Here is a 22,181-nt window from a genome sequence, read left to right as displayed (position 1 = left end):
GAGTGACTTGGCTTGGCATGAACTTCTGAACCTCAGAGCCAGCACCCAACCGCAAACCCCCTTCAACAAGGCTAAACTTACCAGTTTTTCCAAACAGTCTACACAGCTAAGTATTCAAGTATGGGAGCCATTCTCATTCAAACCACCACACCCACCCTCAGTGACAGGCCATACCTCCTAATCCTTCCCAAACAGTTCTGTCAACTGAAGACCAAGTGTTCAAACCTGAGCCTAGTGAGGCCATTCTTACTCAAACCACTACAGTCACCTGCTGTGGCATAGTGAGTTTGAAGACAGTGTGGACTCCATGCTACCTGAGACCCATCAAAAGAAAATGCAAAGATACTGAAAAAATCCCATCGTCCTTGTGCGTTTAGTACACCTTACTGATACTGCAAACTTAAAGGCACTTATTTTTAACGTTACTTTATTAAATGCAAAAATGATTGCCCCTTTTAAATACTTGTTAAGTCCCTATATTGCTGTCTTAATATTGCTATCTTAATACAATCTCCATTCTTGCTCCTTGAAATGAACAGCCTTCATTCAAGGAAAAAGAAGATGGCTTCTTTCTTTTTTCCATCCTTTATTGTTGTGGGCACTGATTCCTCTTGGAGTCATCTAGTGTCTTTTGCGTCTGCCTTTGAATGACTCAGCATGTTTGTGTAAATGGACCCACCCGTGTGCAAAGGGAAGGACTTAGTAACGTACGATGACCAGCTTCCTGGGAAAGAGGCAAAGGCTGAGTTCTGACTCAACCTGCTTCAACACAAGCTCCTTCTGTTTCCATATCTTATCTCATGTTAAGTAATATGTTAAGTAAATATCATATGTTAAGTAAGAATGGGACTTAGTGATATATGCCTTTAATCCTAGCAGGCAGATCTCTGAGCTCCAGGCCAGCTGGGTCTACAGAGCTCCCAGGACAGACAGTGCTACACAGAGAAATGCTGTTTCAATAAACCAAAAGAAAGTAACAAAAATAGAGTAGGACTTGGTTATCTCATACTGGTCTCCCCTTTTTGAAAATCTCAGCTGCTTTTAGCTTAACAGCTTCTAGACAAATAAGATCTTTAAAATATAAATATTGACTGTTTGCAACATGGTGATCTAAACTGCCTTTTTACTGATCCAAAAATAAACCTTAATGATAAAGTGTTTCCCTCTCATGTGCAGGCATCAGTCACTAGCAGTTGCTTTAGGAAAGTTCCAAACGGGTGGTTTAAATTATAACATTGTGGAGATTGAAGAAAAACAATTCTGGTTAAAGGATACAGATAGACTTAGGTTAGGCCATGTACCACAGACTGTAGTTTTATATTTTTATTTATATATACGGTAATGTATGCTTCAAATTTGCTAACATTATACCTCAAATCTTTTTGATGTACACACAAATTAACATTGTGATACATTAATTAAGCTGATTGGGCTGATCATCTCATCTGTTAAAGTATGTACAAACTTTTTGTTTTTTCCAAACAGGGTGTCTTCCTGACTATCCTGGAACTCACTGTGTAGAGCAGGCTGGTCTCAAACTCACAGAGATCTGCCTGCCTCTGCTTCCAAAGTACTGGGATTAAGGGTATGTGCCAACACTTCCTGGCATATACAAACTTCTGACAGTCATGCCTCATTAAAGTTTAAAAGGCCCCTGCAGTTGAGAGTGCAGTTTAGAGTGCTGCTGTCATCCACGTAAGGGATTTGGTGCAGTCTACAAAAGATGCAGAAGTAAACACAAGACAGTAGATAGAGATGGGTGAGATCCTCCTCAACGATGCCACCCTGAAGAGCCATCCATACTTCCCTTTAGCTCGTAATTCGGATAAGCCTGTTAATAGTTCCTCAGTCTGCAGTCGATGAGAGCAGACAGGAGAGACTGGCCTAGGGTCATGCACCTACAAGCAAGCACACAGAGCTTATCAGCATGCCTGCACCAAGGCTGAAATAATGTGATGGTTAAATCAGTATATAAATATTGCATTGTATTTGTCTGTTACCTCTCCACCCCTGTGACTTTTAATACCCAATAGAAACAATGTAAGGAAAAAGTCGGACCCACCAAAGTACCTAAAGTACATTGTTGACTGTGTGTGAAGCACTGCTTTAGATGCTCGAGTAAGTATTCGGTTACTCAATTCTCACAGCAGCCCTGGACTTGCTATCATCTCATCTCCATTGAATGAGCAAACTGAAACTTAATGTTCTTGTCCAATTCCAAGGCCAATTAATGAGGACGAAGATGCAGGCGGTCAGATGGACCCCTACGTTTATCACCCCGTCCTACCACTCACTGTGTAGCCCTGGCTAGCCCTGAAACTTTGCTCTATAAACCAGGCTGGCCTCCAACTCCTAGAGATCAGCTTGCCTCTGCCTCCCTGGGAATAAACCTGCTAAGATGAAAGGTGTGTGTACCCCCCCACCCCACCCCCACTCCTGGCCCCTTCCTGCCACTCTCAAAGCCTGCAATTATACCCCTAGTAATTGTAGTAGTAGTAGTAGTACCCCTAGTAGTAGTGAGAAGAGTACAGATTTCCCACTTATGTAAGTGTTAAACCACCTCTGTGTTCATATGCCAGTGTATTCCAAGTGTCCTGGAGTGCATTATCTGTGCCTGGTGTGGTTGTGTCAGTCTACTGAACCGCAAAGCAAGAGAATGGCTGTAGGGGTATTAACTTAGGACTACTACAGAGTAGCTGTGGAGGCAGAGTGGAAAACGTAAATAGACTAGGCTTACAATTTTATTCCAGTTTTAATAAGAAAAGTCATGGTTGGTATGCAGTCTACCTACTGTTAAGCAGCTGTAAAATTAGACCAGCAATACCTTGTAGTTATATTTCTGCAAGCTAAGAATTCTGCTCACCTGTGATGATGTATTGTTGAAGGTTGTTTTCCAGTACTGAATAAAATGGAGTTCTGTACTTTGTGAGCACTTTCTTACAGAGACTTGTAAACCAGATAGGTGGAAGCTATTTATCAAAGGTTAGCTGACCAAGTTTGTTAACATACTCGCTGACCGCTCTTGTATTAAATAAACTATTTTGGCACCTGTAGGTCATTATGTGACACGTTTCTCCAAAATAAGGAGATTAAATTCTTTTGACTTAGTGTAGTCCTTGGAAAAAATGTTAATAACTAAACTGTAATTTTTATTAAAATACCACATAGAAAAATGAGAGTTTCAGATTTCTAAGTTAATGCAAAAATAAAACATGCTCTTATGGACATTATTTGAACATGTAAAGTTAACACGTTTAGTAATTTCAGAAATAATCAAGAGGGGACTTAAATGCCGAATCAGCCAAATGGGAATAGGCAATTGCTTCTGATGGGATTTAATGATCCTGAGAAGGGAGTCTATGTCTGGTACTGAAAGCCCAGTCAGAAGTCTGGCCTGGGAACACAGAGACCACAGACACTCTCGCCACGGGAGGGAGTTCAAGTCTGGTGCAGTAAACATGGTTGAAATCCCAAAGCCTAGAAATCAGCTGTTATTCTGCTGAATGGACCTCTGCCATATGGACACCAGATTGCCTTCCAAATAGTTATGTTTCTATCCATAGGGGAGCAGTGCTGTCCTCTGCTTAGACAAGCTCCCGTTTGCCATGGGTAGCAGTAACTACAGAGACTCGTAACTTGTCAAAGTGGTAAATGCTCAACCATTTACTGTCTCCAGAACATGGCTGTTCTACCTAATCCTGACCTGAACTGAACTCACTACAGGAGGTAGGAGAACTTTTCAGAGCTGATGATATATAACACAGTATAAATTCAAATGAGACTACACAGCATGCCATCTGTTAGAGTAGTCATGAAGTTGCAGGTCACGTGCAGCGACATTATTTATAATCTGGTTCATTGGAGATTTTTTTTCTTCTTTTTTTTTTTTTTTTTTTTTTTTTGGTTTTTCGAGACAGGGTTTCTCTGTGTAGCCCTGGCTGTCCTGGAACTCACTCTGTAGACCAGGCTGGCCTCAAACTCAGAAATCTGCCTGCCTCTGCCTCCCAAGTGCTGGGATTAAAGGTGTGTACCACCACGCCCGGCTTTTTTTCTTTTCTTTCCTTTTTGGAGATTTTTTTTTACAGCCTTTCAGCACGGCGTTTTTGAGTATTAAGCAGTGTAATCTTGCTGTTTTCAGACGTTTCTGATATTCTGGCACGTTTCCCTGTTACCTTTGCCTCATGCTCATAGATCTAGCTGGAGAGATGAAGGGCCTTTCGTTCATGCTGACCTACATCCTCTTGAGCTTCAGTGTTGGTTCTATAAACCAAATTACAAAGACCTGCTTCCTAAATCTAAAACAAAAATGAAAACACCAGCTGCAACTGCTTTACGGAGTTATTTTGAAGAAGTATGAAACATCAGATGCAAAAATCAGTTTCTCCTAACATTCAGAGGCCTAGAGGGGTCAGGAATCCTGGTTACCACTCCAGCCTCATGTTACATAAGCATCTGTCCGACAGTTAACCAGTGCCCCGTGACCTCTGAGCTCTGATAGGAAGAGGGCAACTTCCAAGCACTGCTTACTATTTGAATACAAAACAAATTCTCTAAGAATAAACATCTATTTGCTTTAACCAAGATATCGGCTTCACAGGTATGTGCATGAAGGAGTGTTACCTCATTTTTAGTACACTTATAACCCTAAGATCCTCCTATATATCTTTTTTCCAAATACTTTCTGTTCCCCACCCCACCCCACCCCCAAAAAAACACAACAAACAAAACTAATCACAAGGCTAGAGACTTGACTCGGCACTTGAGCGCTCCCACTGCTCTTGTAGCAAACTCCAGTTTGATTTCCAGCACCCTTATCAGGTGGCTCACAAATGACTACAACTCCAGTTCCGGAGGATCCAACACCTTCTGGCCTCTGCTAGCACCTACACACTATGGTGCACGTAAATCCACTCAAACAGATGTACATACGTTTAAAAAAAGTAACAGAGTAACAGTACTATCAGTCACTGCATGCATTTAACCGTCCTCTAGATAAGAGCCTTAGCTCTCTGCCCAGGCACTTACCCATTTATACATTCAAATACTGCCAGAAAAGCAAGAGACAACCTTAGGCCTGCTGAAATTTAAATTTAAAATAAAATTAAATACTGGTGTTTGACATTATACAGACTAAATACTGTGTAGCCTGAAGACGTGGCACCTAAGCTGAGGAGGACTTACAAAGGGAAGCAGGGCGAGGCACAGCCCAGGAGTGACCAGCTTCTGGTAATACAGTTCATGCCACTACACACTGGAAAGCTTTGAAATTCTTACACAAAGAAATACTCCCATTTCTCAAACGAGGCTGAATCACATTTCTGTCTTACAAGAGCCCCCCCCCCTTCTTCCCCTCACTGTAACACACAGTAAGTTTATGTTCTTCAGAGCTTGTTTTAGGGGGGCTCTCAAATTTAAAACAAAAACCAAACCAAAAAAAGAGAGAAAGTTTTCTAACACTCCTAGCAAGTTCTGTGAAAATAGCTGAGAAAAAAATATATATGTGTGGTTTATGTTGTGAAAACAAAGCCTTAAGTTGTTTCTTAACTTACAGTTAAGAAAGCTTACAGTGAACCTGGAACTACTTCTGCAGATACAACAATTATCAACAAAGTTCACAAAACAACTCTATAGCTTCCTAACCCTATGTGCCGCAGGATATTTGGTTACACTGTGAACCCTGGGACTGTGTTCCTTACTAAGAAAATAACGTTTCTGGTTGTGCTGTATCTCAGCCCTTAGCACACACCTTTAATCCCTCTGGCTGGAATACAGACTCACCTTTGCACACATCTTTAATCCCAATGAAGTTAGTTAGTTTGTAAAAGGAAGCACCCATGTTTGAAAGTGATGTCTAAGTGGCAAGCAAAGTGATGAATCAGCGAAAGATTTGACAGAACAGGATATTCCCAACTTTCAAGAAAGGAGGGGCAACTTAAGAGAGAACAGCACAGAGAAATAAAGGGGGAGAAGGCTATTTTACTGGCAGGGTTTTACACAGACAGGTCGCAGGGGGAACAGGCTCCACACAGGTGAAGACAGAATGAGCCAGAGAATGAGAAGGAGCCAGAAGATTTTTAACAGATTGCCAGAGTTAGTTTAAAGCCAAGCAGAGCAAAGTCAGAGGCTGAAAGAGAAGCCACATTGAATCAGTCAGCTTGGAGAGGAGTTTGAGCCACAACAGCTGAGTTGAACCAGCCAGCCAAAGATCAGAAAGAACTAGAAAGATGAATTTATCCAGCAGTAAGGCTTAGAAGCCAAAAACATTCTTGGCCTAGACAAGATTACACAGAGACTAGAAGCTTCTAGGACCAGCCCTGGATTAGCAGACTGAGGCAGTAAGCCTCCAAGATGACAATCACTATCAAGCAAATTAAAAGATACTTTTACACTTACCTACAAGTAAACTTTAAAAGTCTTTTCAACAAACCTACTACCAAAGAATGTAATTTTTTTCTGACCCAAATTCTAACAAATTCCTAAAAGTCAATACAAAACACAAGAAAGTGTATGCAAAAAGTATTACTCTTCATTTTTTTTTAACTTTTAATTTTTGTGTGTGTGTGTGTGTGTGTGTGTGTGTGTGTGTGTGTGTGTGTGTGCATGCATGCACACGCGTGCGTGTGTGTTCAAGGAGGCCAGAGGCATCAGATCCTGTGGAACTGCAGTTAGAGAAGGTTGTGGCTAAGCTGACATTGGGCCATGAGAGCCTAATTCATAACAGCTGAGCCATCTCTCCAGCGCTAGTTCCAAGAAAGGTTAGTTACAAGTGCCTTCACAAACTAATGTCACACAACATGGAGCTTATAAAGACTATGTAACAAAAACAATGTTAGATTACTTGTGTGAAAAATATATAATGATCTATACAAATATGTAATACGGACCTAAATTCACGGATCTATATTCAAAATACATTGGAAGGATGAAGGCCAAAAGGGACCATCACCTTAGGTGATGGAAAGGCCACTTCCTAGCAAATGCTTTGTTGTTTCAGCCATTGTCTACTCTTCTGCAAGGATTACATATGGCTTTTCTGTTTCGTTTTTAAAAGTAAGATTAATCAGAGAAAGTTACACATATGATTATACATTCACACTGGTCAAAATAATGCCCAGCTCAATTCCTTGAGCTTTGTCACTTCAATCAGCCTATGCGCAAAGGAAACTAAAATGTGTCACTGTTTTAGGCTCTTGATGCTTAAGAACAAACTTATAATTGGGCCAAAAATTATGTCACTGGGAGTCACAGAGAAGGAAACAGAAACGTAACGTGTGATTTACTACTGTGCTAAATTAACACTTAACATAAATTTTGATTTCTTGACTTGCAAATTTTAGGTTAAATGTGGAACAATTATCCATATATTTATATGCACAATAAATTTAATAGCATATGTGAAAATATAAATACATAGCTAACAGAAAGTAAGATACTGGTCCAGGGAGACAAAGAAGAAATGTAGGTTTAAACAGAGATTCAAAGATATTAAGCTTACAAAAGTATCAACAGTAGCCAGGCGTGGTGGCCCACACCTTTAATCCCAGCACTTGGGAGGCAGAGGCAGGCGGATTTCTGAGTTTAAGGCCAGCCTGGTCTACAAAGTGAGTTCCAGGACAGCCAGGGCTATACAGAGAAACCCTGTCTCGATACTGGACAGTAGAAGTGTGATGGAGAGGTGGGGAAAATGGAAGAGCAGTCGGTGCATGCACTGTGGAGGCAGAACTGGAGAGGTGGCAGGTGCAGGTTGACAGTGACAACTAAGGGATGTATGTTGTAAAATTCAAAATCGTACATTCTTACTCCACAGAAACAACACACAAACTGGTAAATATGCTCAATCAAGTTATAAAATGAGAATGAAGAGGGAGAAGTATGTGTTCTAAAACTCTAGGATCAGAATAGGGAAAGCAGGACAGTCCATGCAAAGCCTTTCTTCTCTCTGGTCCAGACAGCGGAAACAACATTAATGTTTCCAATAGCACATGGGAAATGTTCCAATCACGATTACACTGCTTTGCTGGAGAATGTTTAAAGTGCTGACCTTTGACACTGAAGGAGAAACCCAACTAAGCAAGTGAGAACCACAGCTGAGCCCACTCTCTCCTTTCCCTGGCCTTCGGAGACTAAGAACTCAAACGCAGAGCCTCTGAAGACAGCTGAACCTCAGCTCAAAAGTGCAGACACACTGCCTCAACACTGGCTACACCGTGCCAGCTCTCTCAACAATGCCCTCAGAAAACAGTCACCAGCCTACAAGATACAATGAGAGCCAGGTCTGGTGGCCCATGCCTCTATTCCCAGGATGCCTTTATCTGCAGCACTCGAGGACAAGAAGTAGGCATTATTTCTGAGTTCAAGGCCAAGTTCCACGACAGTCAGTGCTACACAGAAACCCTGTCTCAAACTCACTAATGAAATAGTTAAAACGAGAGAAAGACAAATCATATAGGAAAGCCAGTCAGTAGGGCCCGCATGGTGCAGGGTGGGGGGCTTGCTGTGTGAGCCTGACAGACCCAAGCCTCTCCAGAGCCTACAGCAGAAAGAGATTAACTTTCCAGTGGTCCTCTGACCATCGTCCATCTCTACGTGAGAGTGGATGCCTGAACACCGCCCTCCCCATGACCGTCATCCACCCCTGCATCAGAGTAGATGCCTGTACACCGCCCTCTGCACACATTGGGTTTTTTTGTTTTTTTTTTTTTTTTTTTGAGACAGGGTTTCTGTGTGTGGCCCTGGCTGTCCTGGAACTCACTCTGTAGACCAGGCTGGCCTCAAACTCAGAAATCTGCCTGCCTCTGCCTCCCAAGTGCTGAGATTAATGGCATGTGCCACCACTGCCCGGCTTGTTTTTAAACTAATAAAAAAGAAAACTACTCAGTGGACTAAGTTTAAAAAAAAAATGAAATTCAACATTAGACAGTATCTAGGCTTTTTTTAAAAAGTATCGATATTTAAGTTTGTTTGTTTAGTTTTTCAAGACAGGGTTTCTCTGTATAGCCCTGGCTGTCCTGGAACTCACTCTGTAGACCAGGCTGGCCTCGAACTCAGAAATCTGCCTGCCTCTGCCTCCCAAGTGCTGGGATTAAAGGCGTGCACCACCACCGCCCGGTTCATATCTAAGTTTTTAAAGTATATTAATTTGTTTTGGGTCATTCGTATCTAACTACAAGAACTAGGGTACATATTTTGTAAGATCATCAAATCAGAAAGACCACAAAACAATTTACTTATTTAAATATAATTTAGTGTGTACAGGCATTTTCTCTATATGCACCTCTTACACTAGATGCATACCTGGTGCATGTGGAGGTTCCACTGAATCCCCTGGAACTGGAGTTACAGAGGGTTGTAAACCAAACCCAAGTCACCTGGAAGAGCAGCCAGTGCTCTAACTCCTGAGCCACTCTCTCTCCAACCCCAAATGCTTTACTTTTGAGCCACTGAACTATTGGTACAGGTAAAAAGACTAACTTATGGAACCATGTTACAGGAAACTGGCTAGTTTTATTATTATTAATACCAAACAAGACTTTAAATCAATTAAAATTTTATTTGATTAAACATGAAGTTACTTTTACATTGCCTACAACCATGGTAAACACATCCCTGGTATAAAGACACAGCCTTTGAGTTTGAGATATCCCCAACTATAAGATTACATATATAAAACTACCATAATTATAGATGAGGTAATCAAAGTAAAATAGTTATACTATCTAGAATAAAATAAAATGGAAATAATTTACCCATAAGATTCATATTTAAATCATCTTTATTTACAAAATACTATCCTGAGAATTATAATTCCATTAAGCTTCAATTTGAGCAAAAATATAATCACATAAGTAACAGCAGTTACTTAAACTGAAAATGAGACGGAAATGACTGCCGGTAAGACGTAACGCTGTCAGGCCTCCTGTGTTTCTGGAGGGTCAGCTGCAGGCTCTTTTGAAGGCGGAATCAAGTCTGGGGGGAGCTCACTTCTACTTTCAGGATGTGGGGGTGGGGGGAAGAACCCAGCTCTGGGGGGAAGGTAAGGTGGAAAGCCCCTCGGTGCGTACACAGTTCTCCCTGTTCAAAGAGATTAGCAAAAGACATTGGAAGTTTAAACTGAGTACTGCACACTTGTTAACCTAGCAGCTCCAGGAGCTATTATGACATTCAAACACTCACGCCACAGTACTTGATCTCAAGAATTAATTTTGTCACTGAAAAAGGTACTTCATCAAAAACACAGGATTAATAAGAATATTACTAATTTCAGGTACGTTTGTCCTATCTTAGCAGCTACACAAGATTTTGATACACTCAAGACTTTAAGCTCTTGATATTCTACTAAAAATATTTCCTATAATACCAAGGACCACCTTAAAACTTCCCAAACAAAGTTCATCTTGATTCACCTTGAACTTGAAAACTAGTGATGAGAGTGACCTCACAGGACAACTAGGCTGGTTCTTGTCTAGGACTTAGGATTTACTGTGAAGAAACCTGGGTTCCAAATGGGAAAGTATGCTGTAAAAGCAATAAATTACTTTGATTTTAAAATGAAAGGGTATTAAGGAATTTCAGTAAGTTCAACAAATAACTAGAAATGAACATAGATTTTAAATAAATATGGTCACAGGAACTATTTATGAAAAAGTGTACAACATTTTAGTCAGTAATCTTAAAACTAAAATATAAGTAATAATTTAACTAATCACCACAATACATTTTTTTTGTTGTTGTTTTGTTTTTGTTTTTTGAGACAGGGTTTCTCTGTATAGCCCTGGCTGTCCTGGAACTCACTTTGTAGACCAGGCTGGCCTCGAACTCAGAAATCTTGCCTGTCTCTGCCTCCCAAGTGCTGGGACTAAAGGCGTGCACCACCACACCAGGCCACAATACATTTCTATCAAATGAATTACACATAATTTTAATCTTAAAACTGCTTGTAAATTGAGTGGTTTTCTGAACTATCACAATACAGTTAAAATGAAAACTTAGCTAAGGTGGATGGAGCCCTGGCTCCCTTTGATGCTGGACTGTAAGCTGTGAGCTATATAAACCCGTTCCTTCCCGCGAGGTGGTTCTGGATAGTGTATCACAGCAGCAGGGACCAAACTACAAGTAAAGCACAGATAAACTGTCATCTGCAGGGACTATTAAAAAAGCCTACCTGGGAACGGAGGAAGTGGTGGGCCAGGGAAGTCCCTTGGTGGAAAATAATCTCGAGGAGCTGCATAGATGCTTCCTGGAGGAGGTGGGGGGAAAGAGGGGCCCCTTCTCATGAACTGGCTCCTTGGATCCACTGGAAACAATGGGTCTCTGACTGGAGGAAAGGGTGGAGGGAAGAAGCCACGGCCAGCTGCTTCGCATTCAGCAGGGATAGGAGAATCAGGCACATTAGAGTTCTGGAACAGATGGACAAGCAGCAGTCAGTACAGTGGCTCGATTCACAGCTCCTTTCCTGAAGCCTTTAGGTGCCAATGCTGAACGTGGGCCACGGCACTCTAGAAAGCTGCACAACAGACTCCGTTTTCCATATCGGCATATGAGCTGCATGTTAACATGTATTAATAGTCTACCTAGCTCAAGTAAAACTCAAGTACAGTTCAAGCATATCAAAATGAACACTTAAAAAGATGAAAACACAGGCTGGAGAGGTGGCTCAGTTGTTAGGAGCACTGAGTGCTCTTCTAGAGGTCCTGAGTTCAATTCCCAGCAACCACATGGTGACTCACAGCCATCTGTAAAGAGATCGGATGCCCTCTTATGGTGTGTCTGAAGTCAGCTACAGTGTACTCATATACATAAATAAATCTTTTAAAAAAAAAAAAAGGATAAAAACACCGTTATCAAACACACATGTAAAAAGAAAATGTTGAGATACTGATATTTTGAAGATGAGGAGGGAAACAAAGGGGCGATCCGGTGTAGGGAGAACCAGCCAAGTGAACAGAAATTGGGGGTGCGGGGAGCATCTCTAGGACCCACTAGAGACCTGGGATAAAGGAGCTCCAGAGAGTCTATGTGGGTGACTCTAGCTGAGATTCTTAGCAGTGGGGGCCTGAAGTGACCAACTCCTGTAGTCAGGCAGGAACCCCAGTGGAGGGATAAGGACACCAACCCACCCACAAAACCTGACACAAAATGCGTCCTACCTATAAGAAGTGCATGGATAAACATGGAAAAAAGACTGAGGGAATGGCCAAACAATAACCCAACTTGAGACCCATCCCATGGGCAAGCACCAATCCCTGACATTATTAATGGTATCCTGTTATGCTTGCAGACAGGAACCTAGCATAACTGTCCTCTGAGAGGCTCCACTCAGCAGTGACCAAAACAAATGCAGAGTCTCACAGCCAAACATTAGACAGAGCTTGGGAAGTCTTGTGGAAGAGTTGGGGGAAGAATTGAGGGACCTAGAGGGGAAAGGGAATCCATAAGAAGACCAACAGAGTCAACTACCCTAGACCCGTGGGTGATCCCAGAAACTGAACCACCAACCAAAGAGCAGACAAGGGCTCGCCTTGGGCCTCCTCACACATGCAGATGTGCAGCTTGGTCTTCATGTGGGTCCCCCAAAACAGGAGTGGGAGCTTACCCTGACTCTCTTGCCTGCCTGTGGATCCTGTCCCCTCACTGAACTGTCTTGTCTGGTCTCAATGAGAGAGGATGTACCTGGTCCTGTAGTGACTTAAGGTACCAGTGTGGGTTGGTACCCAGTGGGGACCTCCACTTTCTTAGAGATGAAGGGGGGGGGGGCGGCTGCGTGTGGGGGAAGGGACTGGGAGAAGAGGGGGCCTGTGATCAGGATATAAAGTGAATAAACCAATGGGGAAAAAAGATACTGATATTTCCAAAATGACAAAAGTCAATATCATATTTTAAAACTAAAATATACTTTAAGATTCAAATAAGATTTCAAGGAAGAAATTCTAAGTGTGTTCAGCTAGTAAGTAAGGTGGCTTAAAAACCCATCTGAAAGTCATGTTTTGTTGTTTTTTAAACAGGGGAGCTGTAGGTTTCTTTTTTTTTTTTTTTTTTTTTTTTTTGGTTTTTCGAGACAGGGTTTCTCTGTGTAGTCCTGGCTGTCCTGGAACTCACTCTGTAGACCAGGCTGGCCTGGAACTCAGAAATCCGCCTGCCTCTGTCTCCCAAGTGCTGGGATTAAAGGCGTGCGCCACCACGCCCGGCATAGAGAATCTTTTTTTTTTTTTTTTAACGTTTCATTTACCATATGTGTATGGGTATTTTGCCTTCATGTATGTCAGCATACCATGCACAACCACGTACAATTCTTGGAGGATAACAATAGGACTTCTGATCCCCTGGGACTGGAGTTAAGCATGGTTGTGAGATACCAGGCAGTTGCTAGGAATCAAACCTAGGTCCTCTAGGAGAGCAGCCAGTGCTCTTAACCTGTAAGCCATTTCTCCAGTCCATGATCTGGCGTTTTCAAACAACATTGCCTTATGTAGTCCACACTGACTTTGACCTCATGATCCTCCTGCCTCAGCCTACCAACATGTCAGGATTACATGGCTTGTGATTTGTAATATTTTACCATAGGTAAAACAACAGCCAGAAAGGAAACAGTGTTAATCCTAAGTAGAAGTATGTTTTTATAACATATTGTTATGACAGGTAGAACAGTTCTAGCCTTATTCTAGCAAAACCAAGAAACTGGTTATGGGGCTGGAGAGATGGCTCAGCAGATAAGAGCACTGACTGCTCTTCAGAAGGTCCTGAGTTCAAATCCCAGCAACCACATGGTGGCTCACAACCATCCATAATGAGATTTCATGTACTCTTCTGGTGTGTCTGAAGACAGCTACAATGTACTTACATATACTATAATAAATAAATTAATAAATAAATAAAAGAAACTGGTTATGACACATGGGAAGAATTCAATTTTCAACACTTACACCAAGATTATCTTTGGTACCGTTTCCACTGGACTCCATTTCTGAGGGTACTGGCCCATCTAAGCAAAAACAAATAAAATAAAATAAATTAAACCAGAAAAAAAATTCCTGAGTTCTTTCTTCCATTCTTAGACTATTACAGAACCAGATGACAATGATATGTTCCCCTCCCCTTGCTGGCGCAGGAGAACAACTTGTCATGAGTATTCCATATTAGGGTCCCAAGAGCAGCCTGAGGCCTGTGAAATTCCAATGGAATTGCATTCTTTTGCAGTGTTGGGATGACCTTTCCAGCTAGTTCCTAAGCAATCTTACTCCAACAGCCTCCTAAGGGAACTTCTGAGGGGACAGCACCCCACTTCCTGACTTTGCTGTTTGCCCTCCTTCCCCTCAGTATACGATATATATTTTTGTTGTAAAAGTACCGTTCCTTATGGTACCCAGTGAATGCACAATGAAAACTTAATTTCTGAATTTTTGTTCTTCTTGATGTTGCGTGCTTTGTGCTACTGTAGATACACACACTTCCTACCATCAGTGGGTGCTTCAGTGGGAATAGAAGAGGTCTCAACAAACAGATCCAATCTACTGAATACCAAATGATTAAATGAGAACTGATTAAGAATATGAACCCAAATTATTTTTCTGGTAGTCTTTTATACATCCACTGTCATCTAGCCTCCTAATACACTTGACTACAGAACAGGGTATGTGTAAATGGACTGAAAACAATTAGACTCAGCTATGGAACAGAGACAAGTTTATACCACAGGGAAATACAATAAACCCTTACCATGGAACCCAAATTAACCTGCAACACATCTTTTTTTCTGCTTGTTATTTATTTTTTGTTTAATTTTATTTTTTTTACTTATTCATTTATATGACATGCCTGTAATGTGATACAAGGAAGGACTGAAAAGATGGCTCAGCTGCTCTTGCACAGGACCTGGGCTCAATTTCCAGCACCCATAGTGCAGCCCTCAACCATCTGTAATTCCAGTTCCGGGGATCTGATGGCTTGTTCTGGCCTCCACAGGCTTCAAGCATATACATGTGATGCACAGAAATAATTGCAGGCAAAACAGCATCACACATAACATCAAAATAAGTAAAGTCTTTTTCTTAAAAAAGGACAATAAGGGAGCTGGAGAGACGGCTCAGAGGTTAAGAGCACTGACTGCTCGTCCAGAGGTCCTGAGTTCAATTCCCAGCAACCACATGGTGGCTCACAACCATCTTTAATGGGAGTCTGATGTCCTCTTCTGATGACAGCTACAGTGTACTCATATAAAATAAATAAACCTTTAAAAAAGACAGTAAGAACTACAAACAGGAAATTCAGGAAAGATATTCTGGCCTTCAGAGCTCTCTGAGGTAACCACTCTCTTAGCCTCTCGGTTCAATTCACAGTCCTCTAGAGTTTCATCATACACAAGCATACATTCACCCACTCAGGCAAGCAGACACACAGTATTTCTTACCCACTTTATCCAAAGAGGGCATATTATAACTTCTGAGTTCTGCTGGTCCAGAGAGTCTACCAGAATTAGGATAAAACCGATCTTGCCTTTGTAGAGCTGGATCAGAATATGGTTGGCCTAGAAAATATTTTTTTAGAATATCTTCATTAATTACTTATGTTTACACATTAGACTTAAGACATTTCCTCTGCATCCAAAAATTAAAAACAAAAACTGTGAACCTATATTATGGATAAGCACTAGTCAACAATTTAAGAAAAGTAACCCTTGCATACTTTGACCCATTAGAATTTGAATATTTCAGCCAGGAAGTGGTGGCACATGCCTTTAATCCCAGCACTCAGGAAGCAGAGGCAGGCGGATTTCTGAGTTGGAGGCCAGCCTGGTCTACAGAGTGAGTTCCCGGACAGCCAGGGCTACACAGAGAAACCCTGTCTCGAAAAAACAAAAAAAACAAAAAAAAAAAGTATTTGATTTTTTCAATCACTGAGTATGTGTAGGTTAAATCTACACATGAAATGCTGAAACAAGACAGCTTACAATCTGTAGAGACAGAATGTACTCATTTCACCTTCAAATTATTGATAGTACCTCAAGGAAAGGAGGACAGTAACTCATGTCAAAGGAAATGCTGAGCAGACACTCGGGAGAAGGAGAGGCAGAGTAAGAAACTCAGCACCAGAGTCACGTTTGTCACCAACAGCAAAAAGCACTGCAGACACCATGTGTGCTCCAAGATTCACTAAGCTCAGCATTTCTGTTTTAGCATCCTGTTGGAGGATGGTTCTGTGCACTGTGTATTCAGATGCTGAGTTCTAGGCCCAGACATCTGGTTGCAGTCCAAAAAGATGGCATGGCCAAGTCTTAAAGTTATGCACAAATTGTTTTCTATCGCCTCTAATTGGTTAATAAAGAGCTAATCAGCCACTTAGCTGGTCAGGAGAGACAGGGTGGGACTTCTGATCCTCGTCAGGGTGTCCCAAAGGTGACCAGAGAGTAGAAAAGGAACACAAGAAAAAAAAAAAAAAAAGGAATAGAGATGGACCTGGGGGGTTCGCCATGACGTCTCGATGAGAGAGCAGCCACGGGACACACATAAGACAGAGCTAGGGCAAGGCCAGAGGGCGGATAACAGGGCATACTGCTGAGTGGTGGCAGCCTAGTTAGGTAGACAGCTCAGAACCTGGCCAGCTTCATGTTTGCAGCTTGTTAATAAAAAATAACAGGTCTTTTATGTCTTTTATTCAGGAGCTAAAATGGGCTACAATGGGCATAAACACACAGGGGCGAAAAGAATTCCCCCCAAAATTACATTGAGAGCATTTATTTCAGACTCAAGGAAGATGTGCTCAACTGGTAAGCAGAAGGTCACAGCTCAGATGAAGGGCATCTGCACACACACATTTGTGCACTAACTCTACAAAATGAGGGCCTCTGTGGTCACTCTCCTTCAGTCAGAAGGGTCATCTAGAATGGCAAAATGGAACTCTTAATTCCTAGTGGAACTCAGCACTCTGGAAGAAACAAGGAGTCTGTTTTAGTCTTGAAAGGTGATGGCAGACTTACTCAGAATGGTATGACGATATCAACTCCAGTCTCTGGAAACAAAGAAAGTGGGCTAAGCAGTTCTCAGTGTGTGCCTTATGTGTGTGTCTATGCCAACCTGACACAGCTAAAGTCGTCTGAGAGAAGGGAACTTCAGTCAAGAAAACACTTCCATAAGATCTGACCAAAGGCAAGCTGCAGGGCATTTTCTTAATTCTGTGATCAATGGAGGAGGGCCTAGCCCACTGTGGGTGGTGCCATCCCTGGGCAGGTGTCCTGGGGAGCAAGCCAGTAAGCAGCACCCCTCCATTGCCTCTGCATCAGCACCTGCCTCCAGGTTCCTGCCCTGTGTGAGCTCCCGTCCTGACTTCCTTCAGTGATGGACTATGATGTGGAAAACAAATGAATTCCTTCCTCCCCAAGGTGCTTTTGGTCATGGTGTTCATCACAGCAACAGGAACCTAACTAAGAAACTATCCTACTACAGACATCAACAAACTGCCGATTGCCTCAGTAGGCAGGGGTTCATAATACGAAGTCCTAGAACTCAGCTTTAGCTGTCAGTCCTCTTCTGATAACCACATGAGATAGCCTGAATCATCTCTCCTGCACAAAGCCAAGGAAACCACTGAGATGAAACAGTCAGTGGAGAAAATGGTATTTAATGAGCTCCCAAGAGTGATGTGACTAAGGAAAGTCCGAAAACTCATTTATACTACCTTACAGATCTTAGCAAAGAGCTAATAGAGCCTTATATCTAAACAGAATGTCCCCATTTTCTTCAAACATGGGATTAATTAGACAGAACAATTAAGTGGAGAAACCTGAAACAACTCACCTTTAATCAGGTCTCAAGAGAACACATTTGTGTTTTGCTCAAAATATCAGGAACTCAGACTTTATTCTTTAACAAAATATATACATTTTGCCCTCCACAAACAAAAGCAATCTGTTCCTTAAATCTGGGGCCTAATGTGTGTCAGGTATTAAACAATATATTGGTCTCAATATAGTATGTGCTTTTAGTTTAATTGTAATAGAAATCAGAAAATACAATGTGGCTGATTTTTTTAAACATTCATTTATTTTGTGTGTGTATGTATGTACATATGCCATGGCATGAGTGTGGAGACTCAAAAGACAGTTTTCAGGAGTCAGCTCTCCTTCTACCACGTGGGTTCCGAGGACTGAACCTGGGTTTTTAGGCTTGTCGGCAAGCACCCTAACCTCCTGAGCCACCTCACTGACCGTGTGGTTGGTATTTTAATAAAGGTATATGCAAGTAACAAGAAAAGCAGATTAGCAATCATAACGGGAGTAAAAATTCCATGGGGTCAAAAGGGCTTTACTAAACTTTGTTGCTTACTATAGCTAGATCAGAATTCCACAACAGGACAGAGAGAACTCAAACTGACCTAGAAACTTCTCCCCACAGGCTAGCTTTCATGGGGCCAGAAGACACTAAGAAAAGTCACCAAAGAAGCACGGATAACTTCTGCATGCTGCAGGAATGGCCTTCCCCGGAAGATACACCCACTGGCCAAATAGCGCCATGACTCTTTTGGGAATGACCAACCATTTCCTGATTGAACTTGAGGCCTGCTTTAGAGAAGGGAATCCATGCAAAGTACTGCTCAAAAGTTTGTGGTCATGGAAGGTCGCAGTCCCTAGAGGGGATCTACAGATGTTTTGTTAAATGGACAGGTATCAAAAAGAGGTTAAGCCAAACATGGTTCCAGTCACATGGCTCTCTGGTGGGGTAAGGGAAGCAGAAGCCTCATCCATTAGCCAGGCATCCCTGGTGAGAGGAGATTGGCCATCGTAAACTAGGACAGACCCACGGTGTTCACGGGACTCAAACAGAATGGCAGGTTCTGGTGAGAGAGAGATTCTTAAGCAGAAGGCAGCGATAGGGAAAGAACCCAATCCTGTTACTCTCTAATGATCTGGAGGGCTGGGCACTGTCTTGAGAGGGAACGTACATAAAACAGAGCTAACTTGGGGGACAGAGAACAGAGATCAACCACAAATCAAGAAGCCTGAATTCAACCAGCCACAACCAGTGTTAGAAAGCCCTAGAAAATAGCTGTGATAAGCTGAAAAGTGTATGCAGCAAGAGGCTCAGTGCAGGCCACAAGTGGCAGCCAAAAGCTCAGCCTCTGGGGCCCACAGTCAGCTCTTCACAGCCGCAATCTGAGAACCTGAAGCTCAGCTCTGTCCTTGGCATCCACAGATGCACCCTGTCTACAGACAAGCCACACCTGGGAGCTCTAGAAGGTCCTGCATCTGCACACGTCTCAGGAAGGTGACTGCTTCCCTCACTCCCAACAAGGAGACACCTGCCAGCCAGAACGCTAGTCACCTCAAAGAGTATCATCTGGGGAGTCTCAAGAAAGACTGGAGAACCTGCTCAGGATGCAGAAGGACCGCTGAGAGTTCAAGCAGCAGCAGCAGGAGAATTTCAACAACTATGTGAACATACATATTTTTTTAAATCTCAAGATATGTAACTAAATTCTGGGCAAGAAATGTTGGCTAAGATAACAATGAAGATTTTCCCTTTTTAGTATACATCCCCACATAACTAAAGATTTTCAAAAATAAGCATTATTACTTTTAAAAGCAACAAAAACAATTGGGAAAAGCTTCTTCTAATGTGAGCTGTCACCTCCTAATGTTCTCGTTTAAAGACTTACTCGTATTTCTAAAACATGTCATGATTTTTAAGATAGAACTGTTGTTTCACACACCTGGTGGCGGATGGGCTGTCATCCTTCGATCTTGTTCCCACGGAGGTGACAGGGACCTGTCGGAAGGTGCTCTGGGAGCATCAGATAATCTGTCATAGCTTGACTCTCCTCTTTCAGTGTTCATCTGATGGTCCAGAAGGTTCTCAGGGCCTCGTGAGCCTAATTAAAGAACATACAAATCTACCTTCTCTCAAGAAGTGTCACAGAAGACCTACTGTCAAATAAAATCAAGGCCCTTTTGAAAAGTAAATACTAATTCAAACAAAGCCCCTCTAGTACACACTTAGATTATAATTCTACCAAAGCCATTTCTAAGAAACAGGAAAACTAATTTTACAACGTACATAAACAAATGCTTCTGAGCTGGATGTATAGCTCAGAGATTAAAGTATTTGCTTAGCCAACACAAGGCTCCAGTAGCACAGATACATAAGGAAATAAATATCCAACAACACTTGCCTATAAAATGCATCTTTACGCATTATCACCATCAGCACTTTATAATTACATCCGGTGGTTAAATAAATAAATACTAAATCTGAAAAATAAGGCAGAGAAAGGAACTTGTGAAGACTTACAGTGAGCATAACGGCAGAAGTGAGCGAGACTCTGGTTCTGTAGCTCAGGCTTGCTCTGTGTCAGCTCTTAGGCTATCTCAGCACTCTGCTACCAACCAAGCACTTTCAGACAACTGCTTTGGAAGTGTGCTACACTAACAAACATTAAGAGGCCAAAACTTGTACCACAAGGTGTAATCCGAATTTCTATTTCTAACCTACTATGATTATACATTCTAGAAAATTCCTACATCTTTCCTTCTAGCTTGCTCCCCATCATTGGTTCATGAGAAGACTAGGAAGGGAGGACACTCAGGAGTCCACCGGGCTGAGCTCATCTCCACTGAAGCACACAGGCCTTCATGAGAGACTCAAAAGGCTCTCCTCAGCACTTGCTACCAGAGGACCAAAGTCACAGGCCAAGAGACTACCAGGTAGACATTGCAAACCTACAAATCCAAAAGCTTAAAGGGTTTTAAGAACAAGTTATATACAATTCACTCTCAAATTCAAATTTCAAGATACCAAGAGGAAGTAGAAAGATACACTCTTTCCTTTCACTGGTCATAGGAAATGTATTCCAAATCAAGATTTTAAGCCTGCAGGTTACTTACCAAGAACTTCTGTAGCTTTTTGAATAGACAGGAAACAACCTTGCGAATAATCTAAACATACTGTCACTTAAAAGCAATTAAATAGAAGAGGAAAGTACTTAAACAGGAGAGGAGAAAGGAAAAGTAATTTTTACTCTAATTTCAAACATGCATTTGACTACAAGCAATCCTTGACTTATGCAATTCAACTTCCAGTGAATTAGTTTAGCCAATTAAATCTAAATCCTATTTCTAGGGTACTGTGCTGAGGTATAGCTAGCTGCTACCCATGTGTGCTATGTAAAATTGGCTTTGTCTTAATGAACATTCTTCTCTTAATGAAATGTGATAACACTGTTCAGGAAATGTCACAAATCACAAAAGTGCAATGGCAAATATGCTATGTGGCTGCTTCAGCTGTGCTGCTATCGGTATGTGACATGACATGACGTACATTTCTTTAAGTTGATGGTGGTGGCACTGACTGACAGTCCTAAGCCCAAAGCTTACTGAAGGCATATAAATTCCAAAACAAACCCCCATTCTGGAGTGTTCACTACAACGCCCTAGAGCTCCATGTTTGTGGCACAGTCCCTTTACCTAGAAGTTTCCAGTTCACAGCCAACACAAGCCAAGCTCTTTCTGAGGTGAGCCATGGCTGGCACCCTATTCAGGAGCTGAGGCATGGAAACAGTGCTACATGGAGCAAACTGAGGGCCAAGGAGATAACAAAGAGGAACCAGGCTGCTTCGCCTGCGGCACTGAACACTGGGAGCCTGGGAAACTGTGTCCTCACTGACTAAAGCCAACTCCAAAGAATAAGGTTCTGAAATATGTGCAGTGGTGGTGTTGGTTTAGCAGAAGTGCCTGTTGCCTGGGAGACTCTGGAGATGCGTGGACTCAGTGTGAAATGGTACTGTGTTTTATAGTCTCATTTGTTTCTGCTTCAAATTTAGTTTGTTAAATCACTTACATAAATGGTTAGAGACATTCATTAGCAGTTCATGTACTTAATGTAGCTATGGAAATACAGAACAAACAAGGTGGAATGGGAACAATGCAGACAACACTGGCTTAGTCTCTCTCTCAAAGTGTAAGTAAAAGTTAGGTCTCCTGAAAAGGCCCCATCAAAATGCTGTAGAAAACAACACTTCTGACTTCCTTCACGATTCAAAAAGGAGGGTGGGACTTTCATGTTTTGATTTTCTACAATTAAAAAAATATGTTAATTTATATATAATATGTATAATATATATTATAAATATACATAAATTCTACATTCTGATCTTGTTTCATAAAAAATACATTTTATGCTGGTTATACTGCTATAGCT

The 22,181-nt window shown here is 41.8% G+C and overlaps 1 protein-coding gene across 24 annotated transcripts in view; it reads right to left on the bottom strand.

The window, feature by feature from the left end:
- Nucleotides 1-9,486: 9,486 nt before the first annotated feature.
- Mia2 (MIA SH3 domain ER export factor 2) overlaps nucleotides 9,487-22,181 on the bottom strand; it is a 94,639-nt gene continuing 81,944 nt past the window's right edge. For 19 of the 24 annotated variants that reach the window (XM_030246785.1, XM_030246782.1, XM_030246786.1 and 16 more), the window contains 5 exons: nucleotides 19,699-19,857; nucleotides 15,404-15,520; nucleotides 13,920-13,978; nucleotides 11,162-11,396; nucleotides 9,531-10,071 (listed from right to left, as the gene is read on the bottom strand). In XM_030246785.1, coding sequence (XP_030102645.1) covers nucleotides 9,908-10,071; nucleotides 11,162-11,396; nucleotides 13,920-13,978; nucleotides 15,404-15,520; nucleotides 19,699-19,857 — 734 coding nt within the window. In that variant the 3' untranslated portion in view covers nucleotides 9,531-9,907. Of the gene's footprint in view, nucleotides 10,072-11,161; nucleotides 11,397-13,919; nucleotides 13,979-15,403; nucleotides 15,521-19,698; nucleotides 19,858-22,181 lie in introns of all 24 variants that reach the window. The other 5 variants (NM_001329047.2, NM_001368839.1, NM_146034.5 and 2 more) reach the window with 1 other exon arrangement.

This window comes from Mus musculus, chromosome 12, assembly GCF_000001635.26.
Source record: "Mus musculus strain C57BL/6J chromosome 12, GRCm38.p6 C57BL/6J".
Taxonomy (NCBI): Eukaryota; Metazoa; Chordata; class Mammalia; order Rodentia; family Muridae; genus Mus; species Mus musculus.
This window is presented reverse-complemented; position numbering and strand designations above follow the sequence as displayed.